Source organism: Chinchilla lanigera, unplaced genomic scaffold (assembly GCF_000276665.1).
Source record: "Chinchilla lanigera isolate Chin_1 unplaced genomic scaffold, ChiLan1.0 scaffold00145, whole genome shotgun sequence".
NCBI classification, from domain to species: Eukaryota; Metazoa; Chordata; class Mammalia; order Rodentia; family Chinchillidae; genus Chinchilla; species Chinchilla lanigera.
In genome coordinates this window covers 825,520-839,390 of record NW_004955546.1, presented here as the reverse complement: position 1 = coordinate 839,390, position 13,871 = coordinate 825,520, and the positions used below count along the sequence as shown (strand labels likewise).

The window sequence follows — 13,871 nt, the reverse complement described above, 5'->3', positions numbered from 1 at the left end:
AACCGAACTCACGACCTTGCGCTTGCCAGGCAGGCGCTTTTGCTGCTGAGCTAAATCCCCAGCCCCTGGATACTATATTATTTTATACATATAACAATTTATTTTCTTATTGCTAAGTATTTAGACTATCTCCAACTTTATGAGAATGCTAATAAATACCCTTTAACACAGGAATGTATATATGTAACATATTTATATAAATATTATCAACATGCTATACTGCCTTAATGTTCATGTTATCTACAGTAAGTATACACACTCACCTATTTAAGGTTACAGGTGAGATATAGTAAATGTCTTTAATACCTACACGCATGTGTGTGCTTATGAGTCATGTATTCCTCTCCCAGAAGGATTCAGTTTCAGAAGAGAAGGTGTTAAGATAAAGAGAATGATATATTTGAAATTTTATTCATGTTACTAAATTACTTTCCAAAACTATTTAATAATTTCATTTACTGACAGGGTATGACAAGGTCTGTTTCCTCAGACTGGTAAATTCTTATTAACTAGATTACTCTCAAAAACTATTTAAGGGGCCGAGGATATAGCACAGTGGCACAAGCACCTGCCTGGCAAGTGCAAGGTCCTGAGTTCTATTACTTGTACAAAAAAAACCAAACCAATTAATAATTTCATTTACTAACAGTGCAGGACAACGTCTGTTTCCTCAGACTGGTCAATTCTTATTATTTTTTAAATAAAATATTTCTCTTATGTCTTTTTGTTACTTTGTTCTTTCCTCTTTAAAATTTAAAAAGAAAATAAATAAGTAAAATATTTCTCAATATAATTGGAAAAAATGCTATCTAACATTGTCTGTATTTTCTGACAGGCATACAAAGCTGAGTATCTCTAGTAAAAGCATGTAACTTTTTAACCACAAATACTGGCTCAAATTAAAATTAGTTTTACAGAACAGTAACAACTACTTATAATCCAGTATTTCCATAGTCTTACCTATCGTGTTCTTCATTCTTCTTAACAGGAAATCGCTGACTAACAGCTTCCCCATTCTTTCTTTGTTGCATTAACCCATCACTGTCGTTATCAGCATTGGCAACAGTGGCATCATACTGGTTTTCTGATACTTCCATTTCATTACTCATTTGCTTCCTTTTTTCTTCAACCTGGTCTTGGTTATTTTCCCAGCCATCAAGTCTTTTCTGCTCTTCCTTTGATGTCACTTGTAGATCTGGTTCTTCTATTAAGGTTGTCTTCCCAAATTCTGTGGATGGTGACAGACTTTTAATCACTGATTATGTTACAAGTGGATATTTATCATCAACTTTCAAATTCCCCAATCTCTGAAAAGTCTTATTAGTGAAGGCAAAACTAGTAGTAGTCCAATCTGAATTTGAAAACAAAGTTTTATATATTAAGATGTAAATGATAATACAAATGCAACTAATTTGTGCATATTCTTTTTGGTACCAGGTATCAAACTCAGAACCTTGTGCTTGCCAGGCAGGCACTTGTGTCACTGAGGTATATCCCTGGCCCCAATATTTACTATTTGGACCTTTGCAGAAAAAAAAGCCAATTCCTGGTTTAGTATATTCTTTCCTCAGAAGCAGTCTCACGTGTTTCTCTGCCCTACAACACAATACTGCCTAGGGTTTACCGTACTTTATATGTTTTGTACTTGCCACTCACTCAAGTGAGCTTGCTTATCATCATCATCTCTCATTCTTCTGTTTTTATTTGTTAGTATTATTCTGATTTACCCAGCAATCTCTTTTACATACTTCGTTTTCCAGTATTGTTTACTATTAAGTCTTTAAGGATATGAATTTTATTTCTCTGGTATGAGATACCGAATGTGTAAATAAGGAGCAAAGTGTATAAAAGGTATTGTGAAATAGGAAGAAACTGTTCAAAAGAAGAGAAACTAGGGGCTGGGGATTTAGCTCAGCGGCAAAAGCACCTGCCTGGCAAGCGCAAGATCGTGAGTTCGGTTCCCGGTACCGGAGAAAAACCAAAAACCAAAAAAAACAAAAAGAAGAGAAACTAGGGAGAGGGTGGGGGGAAAGGAAGGAAGGAGAAAAAAAAAGAACCTATACTCTGAAATGAAATCAACCAGGCACACATGTTTAGATATTACATTGTTTCTCTAGTGGGAGAAACTGAAAGGGTAAATAAGGACCAAAATGTGTAACAAATACTGGGAAATAGGGGCAACATATTCACATGGGAAAGGGAACAAGGAATGGGGAGTAAGGAAGGGAAAAGAAAAAAGAACAGATGGAAGAAAATGGAAACAAAGCTTTTGTAAATGAGAAGAGGGGTTGAAAGGAGAAGAGGGGATTGCGGAAAAAAGAAGAATCAAGAAACATTGTGCACAGGTACAAACTTCCTCTAATGAATGTGATAATTTTGTACATCTAAAATGTACCAATAAAATTGATTTTAAAAAAATTATCTAACTATATTAATGTAAATATACACAATATTCTCTGTGCATTCTAAAGACATGGACTTTAATGAATATACTACTTTAAATTAAAACATCTACAATAAGATATTCTTTCTTCAATATCCCAATACTTTTAGAATTTACTTTTTAAGGCTTGGATAACACCATAAATTTATATGCAAATTGGTAGCTTTAAGTGACCTAATTGTTCCCATGTAAAAACTGGGTTAGTCTAGGTCAGTAGTGGTGAACCTTTGGCATGCATGCACAGTGGGCTATCTGTTACCACTGAAAGGTTTAAAAGGTTCACCATCACTAGTCTAGATACACAATACATCCAAAGAGTGCAGAGTACCAGGAGATAGGAAATGAAAATGCAACAAAAATGTATCTTTTCTTCTTTATAAACAAAATTGTCAGCTTTACACTTTTTAAGACAAGTGAAAGGAAAAGGAAATATAGAGGCTAAAAGTCAGTTCATTGTGAAGAATTCCTTTATGATGTTGCTTTCATGAACCTTTTACATTTTTTAAGTAGTAGTTTAATAGTGAGTTAGAATCTCTGGAGTTTAAGATCCATTTATGGGATCTAAGAGGACAAATAATACCAAATGTTATTTGCCATTTCATGCGCACCCTTTCTTGTAAGGGCATAACACAGTGAGTGGGATTTTCAAGATGTAGTATGTCACATATCATGGTTCTAATGATTAATGAGTTATGGCTCTAATGTGTATTAGAATATGCGACTGAATGCTTGTATTTTACTTCTTTCAGATTTAATTTCTAGTAGAGTGTCAACAGACCCAATATACTTAAACAAAAACTCTGCAGAATCTGTACTTGTTTTTAATACTATGAAAGGACTTAAGGCCAAAGTTTCAGAATCACTGTTTTGAAGGTCTGTCTACTAGTCATTAAGGAATGATTATAGTCCCCATTTTAATAAGTAAAGATATGAAACACCATACATACGTACTCATATGGTCTGCTAATAAGAACATCTATCTGAGGAGCTGGGGATTTAGCTCAGCGGCAAAAACGCCTGCCTGGCACACGCAAGGTCGTGAGTTCGGTTCCCAGTACCAGAGAAAAACCAAAAAAAAAAAAACATCTATCTGCTTATGATCATCATATATCAACGCTGAGATAAATGGACATGTTAGTAAGCAAAGCCGTACTCTTAGGTAACTATCAGAACTACAGTGAGCATTTTTTGTTGTTGTTTTTAGAGAGGGGATCCTGGGTACCAGTAAACCTCCTGAGTTAACTGCACCACAGGGCCTAGCTCCCCAGTAAGCATCCACAAATGTTTGAAAAACCTTGGAATCTTGTAATAAGTTCTGTGGATCCCTAACAAGTATAAGGATCCAAGCTAGAAACATTGGGTACTGAAACCTACATATCTTAAAACATGAAAAAGTTTTTTTCTCTTATGCTTATGAACACTATATTTGCAAATATGAACCAAAAATTACATCCGAATTATTTATGTCAAAGCCTCCCAAAAATTTTGGGAAAAAAAAAAATGAGATGACGGTGGGCATTTCAAACATTTTAATGTACTACACTTCTTTCCACAGTAATCTGTGTTGCTAAATTTACCTGATTTAAGTGTCTGTACATCCTTCCCTCCAACTGCTTCATTCAGAACAGGATCTTTCATTTCAGTGGCAGGCTAAATGGGTTTTAAAGTAAAATAGTTAATAAATACTATATAGTTCATGAAATATATAGTTAATTCAAAATACAAAGTTATTACCTTCAAGTGAAGATGTCTCTCAGGTGATTCTAAAAAGTAAAAGGGAAACATAATCATTATATGTAAACACGAGAAAGCCAAACACACATTCATGCAGAGTTAGTATGAAAGTGAATCCTCATGCTTTGCTTTGGAAATGATTACTTTAGGTTTTGCGTTTTCTTCCCCACTGATTAGAACAATATGATAGAAAAATTAGAATACAGGTCTAATAAGACATGCAATTAAGATTTCCAAAGTGAGATTATGCTTCCAAAGACCATCACTAAAATAGGAAGTGAGCATATACCAATGTGCACATGCTGACTGATGGAGAAAAAGTGATCTCGGCAAGTCATGACCCTGAGAGGATGAATGTCAAAGCTGATGTCAGAAGGTAACAGCACGTAACTTTAACACATCAACCATTTATATACCATTACCCTACAAGTATTTGTGTTTTTCAATCTGTCCTGCACCTCACGAAGTACATAATTTGGTAACAGTTTAATGGAATATAAAATTAATTTCTTTTCAAAGGAAGATTTTTAACTGATTAGCTTAGACATATACTTGTAGAATAATAGTTAATAAAAATTCATTTTGTCCATACCCTTGTGGGCTACAGGTATGCCTACATTTCCTGTATCCTCTAGTTTAGTCATCTTAAAGTTTCTTGATCCACTCATGCAAGAAGGTATATAAACCACATCTAAGAAATAATGCACAGTAAGTTTTCAATACTGAAATATAGTTATTGAAAAGGAAAAGATAGGGTGAATTATCACAGAATTATTAGATACTAATAACCTTTTATATTTCAAAATCAGTGTAATATTTACTAAAAAGTAACAATACTGGTATTCAAAGAATGAACTCTACAATGTCTCATTTCCAAAAATGGTTTGGTACATTATGTTAGTCTTTAAAAAATTTTTGTGTGAAAAAGCTATTAAACTTAGTTAAACAGTTATCTTTATCAAAACTTAGCTATCAAAACTTAGTTATCTTTAAAAAAAAGTCAATGCTTTTATATACAAGTTAAATCTCACTTGAATAATTATCAATTCAGCATAAAGCTTTGATGCCTGACAGTTATGGAGAGGAGGTAAGTGGCTACAGTTTAATGCAGTTCTAGCACTCCTCCCTGCTTCTAATCATCTCTGGTGCGTACTCTTCTGTGTGTGTACACATAAACTGAACCCAATAGAAGTGAGTTCTCTCAAATTTTGCCATGAATTCCAAAATTACCTGTCAAGCTTCCTTCTCTCCTTTCCTCTTTCCCCTAAACAATCCCCTTCCTTTCAAAAGTGATCTTTAGTTTTATGGTCTTGAATCTTTCCATTTACTTCTTTTTATGGATTATTCCTACTAATTCTTTATTTGGCAGTACCATCTTAGAATTATAATTTCTATCTCTTCATCCTCTTTGCTCTTTCTCTGTGGCTGTAAGTATTTTCAGAAATATAACCAAAATTTATGCTTTCCCTTGACCCTTGTTATGTCTTGAACTATTTATTATCCAATGGCTCTTTGTCCAGATTTCTCTAAAGGAAAGTTGATACCCAGCCACTTCCAGTGGTCTGTGGACAAGCAGTATCAGCATCACCTGAGGACTTATTAGAAACACAGGATCCCAGACCTGCTGAATCAGAGATGTGCGTTAACATGGTCCCTACAGGGGCTCCATTGCAGTGGACAAGCTCTGGCCTATATACTGAGTCTCTTCCAAATCCTCTTACCTTATCTTACCTTTTTGGAATCTAGTGTCAAGTTCCTTCTTATCATGTCCCCCAAACTGAAAATGCCTAAAAAATTATAAACTTTCAAATGAACTTTTTAATGAGGCTGTGAATTTCCTGATCTCTCAATATCTAATCATTCCTTTCTTTTTTTTAAATTCTCTTATTCTGGATATACTACCTGGTAAAATAGTGACTTATTTTTTTTAAAGTGGCAACACCTTATATGAAATTCTGCAATCAGAATTGTGGAAAGGATTAAGTTCGTGAATCAAGGTACCACTGAAAATACAAGTGTAGCTCATCATGTATGTTTATATTTATCTGTAGTAAATAAAACATAGCTCTGCATAATCTAGTATTTCAGTCCTCAGTGCCTTCCCAGTGGTGGGAAGACAGGAAAAGTGGAAAAATTTTGCTCTACTTTTGTCAAGATTTGGTACTGAAAGCTCACTTTATATAATTCCTACACTTCTCCAACCTTGCTCTTTCTTTTTCTAAACAATTACTTTATTTTCCCACTCTCCATAGTTTCTTTTTTCTTGGTGTACTCCCTGTATTATTACTCCTTATTCTTCACTCCCTTGTCTCCTCTTGATTTTCTAACTTCCCTCAGACCTTAGAATAGCTTGAAATGGAACTAATAATTTAACTCCTTTAGTGACTCAAATTTAACCTGATGATGAAACTTGGTAATATATATAACTTATTACTATTTTACTTCTCTTTTTCCTTACTTTGCACTTAATATGTAATTTTCTTTGGCTACGAGAATATAGGAATGCTCCAGTTTTAAATAAACATGCTGTCAAATGACTTTTCTAAAAAAAAAATTATACATTTATATGTATTTCTTACCTTCTACTTGTCTATTTCCTACATGTTTTCCTTGTTCATCTGCAGCCCCAGATAAATGATCAACAGACTTCTGTGGAAGATTCTCAGAGATACTCTGTTAAAATTAGTACAGCAGTAATGAGTTGCATAAAGATTTTCTGATTTTTCTCTCTTAAGGCAATTAGATGTAATAATGGGAAGCATGTACTGAAAATCAAAATATTTCAAATGAGAACCCTATATCAAGCCCACTTTGTATTTCCACATGAGTGCTGACTTGGTAAAGCAAGCATGGAAAGCCAAGGAGGGATTCATAGACAAAATTCTATTTGATTTGCGTATTCCAACCTAGCTTCACAATACCTAACTCTACTTTGCATTCCCCAACAAAGATAACATTAAAAAAACACAGATTTAAATGAAATAGTTTCAAACTGTAAGATGTTTGTATGAGTGTATGTTTGTGATATGTAATAATTACATTTATTTTGGGGAACTGGTACATATGTTATCATTTCTTGATCACCTTTGTTCCCTTTACACAATACTGTCCCTTTCTCTTCTCTGATTAAACAAATTCTTATAAGTACATTTGCTATAATTCAGCATTAAATACTTCTAATCACATAAGTCATTTTAGTGTGAAAATACTTGGCAAGCTAAGAAACTTCAGAGTGTCATGTTGAATACAAACAACACCGTAGGAAGTACTTCATGTATGTAAACCAGGGCTTAGAAAAAAAACAGTATTTTGGGTAAAATTTTTACTGATAGGAAAAATGGCTGAAAATAAAAATGTACTAATAACTTTGTTACATTCAAGTAACAGCAGACAAATACAAGACACTGTATACAACTGTTTCCCAATTAAGAAAGAACTTCAACTAAGTATAAAAAGACTTAATAAAAAGAGCAGCAGCATAAACATTTCTATTTATGAAGTGCCTAAAATGTGCCAGGTACTTATTTGTACATTTTCTTTTCTATCTGTTATAAAACTATAAATGATTGTGATGAAAACTGTTGTACTTCCTGCTTCCTGGTCACTTTAGGGTGTTACAATGATGGACAGACATGGCTCATGGCTCTCTGTTCTCTGTCCAGAATGTCCTCCTAGACTTTCCTATGGCTGGCTCCTTCTCACCCTTAAATTAGCAGCAGTTCACTCTCATTCCCATGCTAACCTCAAACCCCCTCAAAATTCTCTAACCTAGCTAGGCGTGGCAGCACACACCTGCCAACTTTTCAAGTTACAAGCTGTAAAAGTTATGATCTAAACATTTTCTCTGAATCTCAACAGAACTTTTACTCATTGGCCATAGGCTCCCTTGGAACAATTCTTTAGTTTTTAGATCACCTTAATTTCGGAATCTAAGTTGATTATTTGTGATGTCTAACTCTTCATTTTTAACTACACTGGCTTCATTAAATGAATCCTACATATGTAGCAGTAATGTACTTAGCACTTCATTCATCCATTCATTCCTTCATCAGCAGTACAGGGGATTAAACCCAGGGCCTTTGTGTCCAGCTACAATCTCAGTGCGTTTTACTTTTTGAGACAGAGTCTCACTAAATTGCTAAACGGCTCAGGTGATTATTAACTATGGGTTAAAAAATGTGAGGAAATAATTTCTTATAGCCATATGAAGAACTGAGAAAGTAAAGTCAAATCATCCCTCTTTATATGTAAACCTCAAATAATGCTTATTTCAAAAATAATTATAAACAATAAACAATACCTCAGAGTCCCATGGCGATTCATCATCTTCTCCTAATCCCAGTGCAAACATCATATCTATAAAAGGTAGTCACAGACACATTGAGAACATTTACTGCTGTGAATTTCATATATACAAATCTATCTGCATTCATGAGTATTTCAGTAAGATAAAAGTAACAGCGAAAAGAATTTCAGAGGGTTGAAGTAGTTTCAGAAAGAAGTTGGTGAAAGGAAAATAGTAAAAGAAAAAATTTTTAAAAATTGGATATCATCTTTTGGGTCTACAGACTTTTAAAAACAATAGTATATACACAAGAAAAATTTTCACAGCTATTCACTCACTTACCGCTTTTATAATTTTTCTGCCCTCCATCAACATTAGTCACATTGTCATGTGTTTGCTCTTGTGAAGCATTTTCAATAACAAAAGCACCATTTTCTTCTTTTCTAATTACTGGCCCTGTTGCTTTTTCCTATTAAAAAAAGAGAGAGAGAAAGAAAAAGAGTAAGAAAAAGAACTAAAGATCAAATAACATACACTTGCCCACTTGCCCAACCATCCAGTCAGTCAGTAAAATGGAAACAATCACAGGCAAATCTATCTAATCATAGGAATTACTCTGGGAGAAGCTGAAAACTGAAAACACACTCTGCTCTATATGCGAGCAGATGCAGAGAGACATGAAAACAAATAAAAACAGGGAAATGCATTTCACTGGTTCGACAAGGTTATAGAGGTCAAAAGCAACAATAGTCAGTTCTTCCTGGGAAGCTCAGGAAAAGCTATAAACCTAGGGTCCTATTTTGAAAGAGAGAAAGTGCACAGGAAGGGTGTCAAGGGCATTCCAGACAGGGCAGCATGGGATGAGGCATGAAACAACACAGCAAAAGACAGCTGCCCAAGTCATGTGACAAACTGGAATATAGTTCCTGGGATGGCATGACAGATAAAACAGGAGCATCGCACGCCAACTATACAAGACTCTTCTCAGGCTAGAATGTGAACTTTGCCCTTTGTGTAATGGGGATCCGAATATTCTTGCCAGCAGTGTAAGATAGATGAGCATAACGGGGGAGGGAGGAGCAAAAAAGAGTATTATTTCTAAACAATAGGTGAGAAAATGAATCCAGATTTGAAAAATGGTGAACAGAAAATACAGAATATGAAAGGTTGGATGGGTGATCAGAAGGATGGCTAGGGACCAGGATTTTCCCAGCTTCAGAGATTCAGTGCCATGTAATATAATCAGGGTAAGGTCAAAGTCAAAGTCTTCAGGAGGAACATCAAATTTGAGGGGCCCAGGACTGAGTAAACACATTCGGAGTAGGAGTAGGAATAGATGACCTTACTCAGGACAGCATATGAGCTCAAAAAGATAAGTATTTATAACATACAGCAAACTGATGAAGTAATGCTAACCTGTGCAGAACTCTGAAATTCATCAAATAAAAACAAGAGGGGAAATCCAAGGGATTCATTTTTCTCAATTATATACATCAACATGTTTCAAGGTTATAAACATATACTGTTATTAAAATATGCAAATATTTATTTCTGGGATATTATGCTAATATAAAATTTAAAATTTAATTATTAAATTTGACAATTTAAGATTTTGCATTAAATTTCTGTTTAAAAGGAAATCTTGTAAGTTTTAAATGTAAGCCAGGCATGGTGATGTGCACCTGTGATTCCAGCCACTTGGGAGACTGAGGTGGGATAATCATTTAAGCCCAGGAGTTTGAAGCCCATCTGGGGAACATAACAAGATCCCATCTCAAAAAAGAAAAAAAGTTTTAAATTGCAGAACAGAAATGGTGATGTGTTTACAGAATTAGGAATTTTTAAATAACAGTATAACATTAGAAAAAAATATAAAACCCTATCTTAAAATTCCTATTCCCCCTATAAATGGTATACATCAATAGTTCTAATTTTCTATTTATACCATAACAGGATAGTAGTTAGAAACAGAAGAAAGGTTATAGGGCGTGGTGGCACATGCCTGTAATCCCAGCCTTGACTGGCTGAGACAGGAGAATTAATGTGAGTTTGAGGCCAGTCTGGGCACTCAAGGCCTGCCTGAACAACATAGCAGGACACTGTCTAAAAAAAAACAAAGACAAAAAATAGCTGGCCATGGTAGCGCACTCCTGCAATGCTAGCACTTGGGAAGTTGAGGTAGGAGAATCACTGTAAGTCTGAAGCCAGCTTGGGCTACATAGTGAGTTCAAGGTTAGTCTGAAGTACATAGTGAGACCCTGTCTCAAAAAGGTTAAAATTAATTAATTAATTAATTAATAGAAGGATCTAGTATACAAAATAAAGCCATCATGTCAAAGTTGAAGATATATGTCTTCAAATACTTTCAAATACGGTTTGAATACTTGTTAATGAAGACCCAATATTCATATGAAGAAGGGGCTAAAGTTATCGACAGCATTCCTGAGTTATAAGATGAGAGAATTTAAGTGGAAGGCTATATAACTATAAATACTCAGGCTGGCGTGTAGCAAAGCAGTACAGTATTTGCCTAGCATGTGCTGGGTTTGAGCCCAAGCACCAAAGTGGGAAAAACAAAAACCCAAAACCTATGAGTACTGAAATTTAATAATGCTTCCTTAGAATAATATGAAATATCCCCATTGCTGGAAATATTTTAAAAACTTTAAAAAATCACCTTCCAGAGATAATTTTGTATACTCTTAGCAATCTTTCCTTCCTTATGAGTCTATGAAAACAGGTAGATTATTTTAGGGAAAAAAAAAATCACAAATTGTGATTTCATTTATTTGATGTATATGCATGTTCATTACATGACACTATTAGGAAAAGACAAATGAGAATTGGTTCAGAAAGAACTTTCTTCTATGTTTTTTAAGAATAGTGCAGCTTAAAATGTATTTTCTCATGTAATGGATACAGATTAAAAATCTTATTTAGGGCTGGGTGTAGCTCAATGGCAGAGTGCTTTCCTACCACGTATGAGGTCTTGGGTTCCCCACAGCTGAGGAGTGGGAGAAGACTATTTCAATTATATAACCGGGGATTTTAATTCATGAAACAATGAAATACAATGCTTATTTACTCTTTATTCTCAAGAAGATCTAAAGCATTTGCTAGGATTATACACCAAAACTTAGCTAAAAAAGAATACGTCAAACACTAAGTTTAACTAGAAACAATGAGAATGAAAGAGTCAAATATCAACAATTCATAATAAACCCCATAAGATCTAAAACAGATTTCATTATTCATTATCTATGAATATAGGATATACTAGATTAAATAGAAGATATCACTTTATTGAACTTAGCAAATATGAAGATTACATTTTCAGTTCTTCATTAAAATCTATTATAGGTCATTTAAAAGCATATAATTTCTAACATAGAGTTTTTACTCTTATTTAAGTCTTGTTTTTACATTTCATTTTGACTCTCTTACTTGATCATCTTATGAAGTCTTAACTCACTTTGCCTTGTATATGAGTCTTCTCATTCAACCTCAGCTTCACACTCCTCTAGCTATTTTTGATTGTTTTCTAGTTCTTTCCTTCCATAACCGCATACCTAAGAACTTTTTACTCCCATCAACTTTTATAGATCTCAATTTTGTACATAAATCTCTCTCGTTATACTTGTTTTCTATTATGATCTTGTGGTCATACATTTCTTTCTAGGATCTTTGTCATATGTGACTAAAAGCATGGGCAAAGTATTTTAAAAAGATCTTACTTTTGCTTCAGATGATGGTGAAGAAGAGGAAGACTGAGAAAAGTCCTGGACATTGACTGATGTTTTAGAAAAGGTTTCAACCATGTCTTTGTTTTTATTATCAGAAGGACTATTGTCAATCAATGTTCTATTTCCTGTTTCCCCAATGCCATATTTTGCTTCTATGACAATAAAAATGAAGTAAATTACACATAAAAATATCCACAACTTTAAGTCAGTAAATAGCACAGGAGCAAGCAGTTTTTATCAAACAGCTTACGATTTTTTCTGGATTGCTGAGCAGCAGCCCATAGTTCAGTTAGGTTTACTTTGGGGACATTCTAGGAAAAAAAAAATAATAGCTTTAAGAATTACAAGTATCCAATTTGATAAAATAATATTCACCATTACTAAGTGATCTAACAGTAAGAGCACAGGCTCCCCTTGTTGCTATTGCTGTTTTCTGCCACAATGAATGATTGCCCCTCTGCCATGTGGCACCCTGCCTTGGAGTCAGTTAAGTACGGACTGAAACCTCCACAAACCATGAGCTAAATAAATCTTTCTTCCTTTAAAAAAAAAGAAAAGAACACAGGTTTTAGAATCATTCAGATATAGATGAGAGATGACAGAGATATCTTAAAATGTTATTCCCTATACCTCTAATTAATTACATAAAGACTAGGATATTTACTAGACTATTTTCTTAACTAAAACAAAAACAAGTATTTATTCCTTTGTAGTTTAGAGTACTTTGAAAAAACTAACATTTCACAAAATAAAAATTCATTTCTTGCTATAGTTTGAATTTATTTGCATGATTTATATTTGTATGAATTATTTCATAGGAGAAAAATTTCACAGTGAAGTTTTTAGTAGTAACTTATTTAGATGGGTTAGAATTATAAATAGCGTAAGTCACTTCTATTCTGTATGTCAAACAGCTAATGACAAATGATTATATCAATTTACCTCCTTCCAGGAAAGACAGGAAAAAAGACAATAATAAATCCTGTGGGACAATGATTGAAGAATCAAAGCCATACAATCACTAAACAGAAAGATGTAACTAAATATGCCATGAATATGAAGATAGACTCAGAGAATGGACACTGAAGAAGTGTTTTCTACAAAGAAAAAACTTAAGGTTAGAGGTAAATCATTTTAAAGAGGTAAAGGAAGAGAAAGACACACACACACTCAGGGAGGGGGTAAGTAGAAAGAGAGGAGAGAGATGACTAACTGAATATGAACTTAAAACATGGAAGAAAATGAAAAATGTTAAGAATAAGGTATGTGAAGAAATAAGGGCTTTTGATCAGTCTTTTAAAAAAATTATTAATTTGTGTTTTTTATAAATGTTTCATTTTTTATAAATACTAAAATAGATTAATTTTATTACTATAACATAGTTCAATAAAACATGCTATTTACCACTACCTGAAAACTGCAGCATTAATACTAGAGAGACAAGGAAAAAACAAAATGTTCCACCAATTTTCCATTTAGAGAAAGAATTGTGAATCAGAACTCTAAAGAGAAATTACATCTTGAGATGTATTTAATAGAATATGAACTGGGCTAAAAAAAAGTTTAAGAAATTTTAATATAAAATTCTAACCTAAGTTCAGAGTTTCTGTAACTTTCTTTCCTATTTATATTCTTCTAATTTGTTCCCTTCTTTTCTGTGACATAT

The 13,871-nt window shown here is 33.7% G+C and overlaps 1 protein-coding gene across 7 annotated transcripts in view; it reads right to left on the bottom strand.

Moving 5' to 3' along the window:
* The window catches only part of Ankrd30a (ankyrin repeat domain 30A), a 91,844-nt gene that overhangs the window by 50,898 nt on the left and 27,075 nt on the right, over positions 1–13,871 (bottom strand). For 6 of the 7 annotated variants that reach the window (XM_013508375.1, XM_013508378.1, XM_013508376.1 and 3 more), the window contains 9 exons: positions 12,456–12,516; positions 12,197–12,357; positions 8,805–8,931; positions 8,478–8,533; positions 6,757–6,850; positions 4,770–4,868; positions 4,178–4,206; positions 4,021–4,093; positions 961–1,228 (listed from right to left, as the gene is read on the bottom strand). In XM_013508375.1, the coding sequence (XP_013363829.1) occupies positions 961–1,228; positions 4,021–4,093; positions 4,178–4,206; positions 4,770–4,868; positions 6,757–6,850; positions 8,478–8,533; positions 8,805–8,931; positions 12,197–12,357; positions 12,456–12,516 (968 nt within the window). The remainder of the gene's footprint in view (positions 1–960; positions 1,229–4,020; positions 4,094–4,177; positions 4,207–4,769; positions 4,869–6,756; positions 6,851–8,477; positions 8,534–8,804; positions 8,932–12,196; positions 12,358–12,455; positions 12,517–13,871) is intronic. The other variant, XM_013508377.1, reaches the window with a different exon arrangement.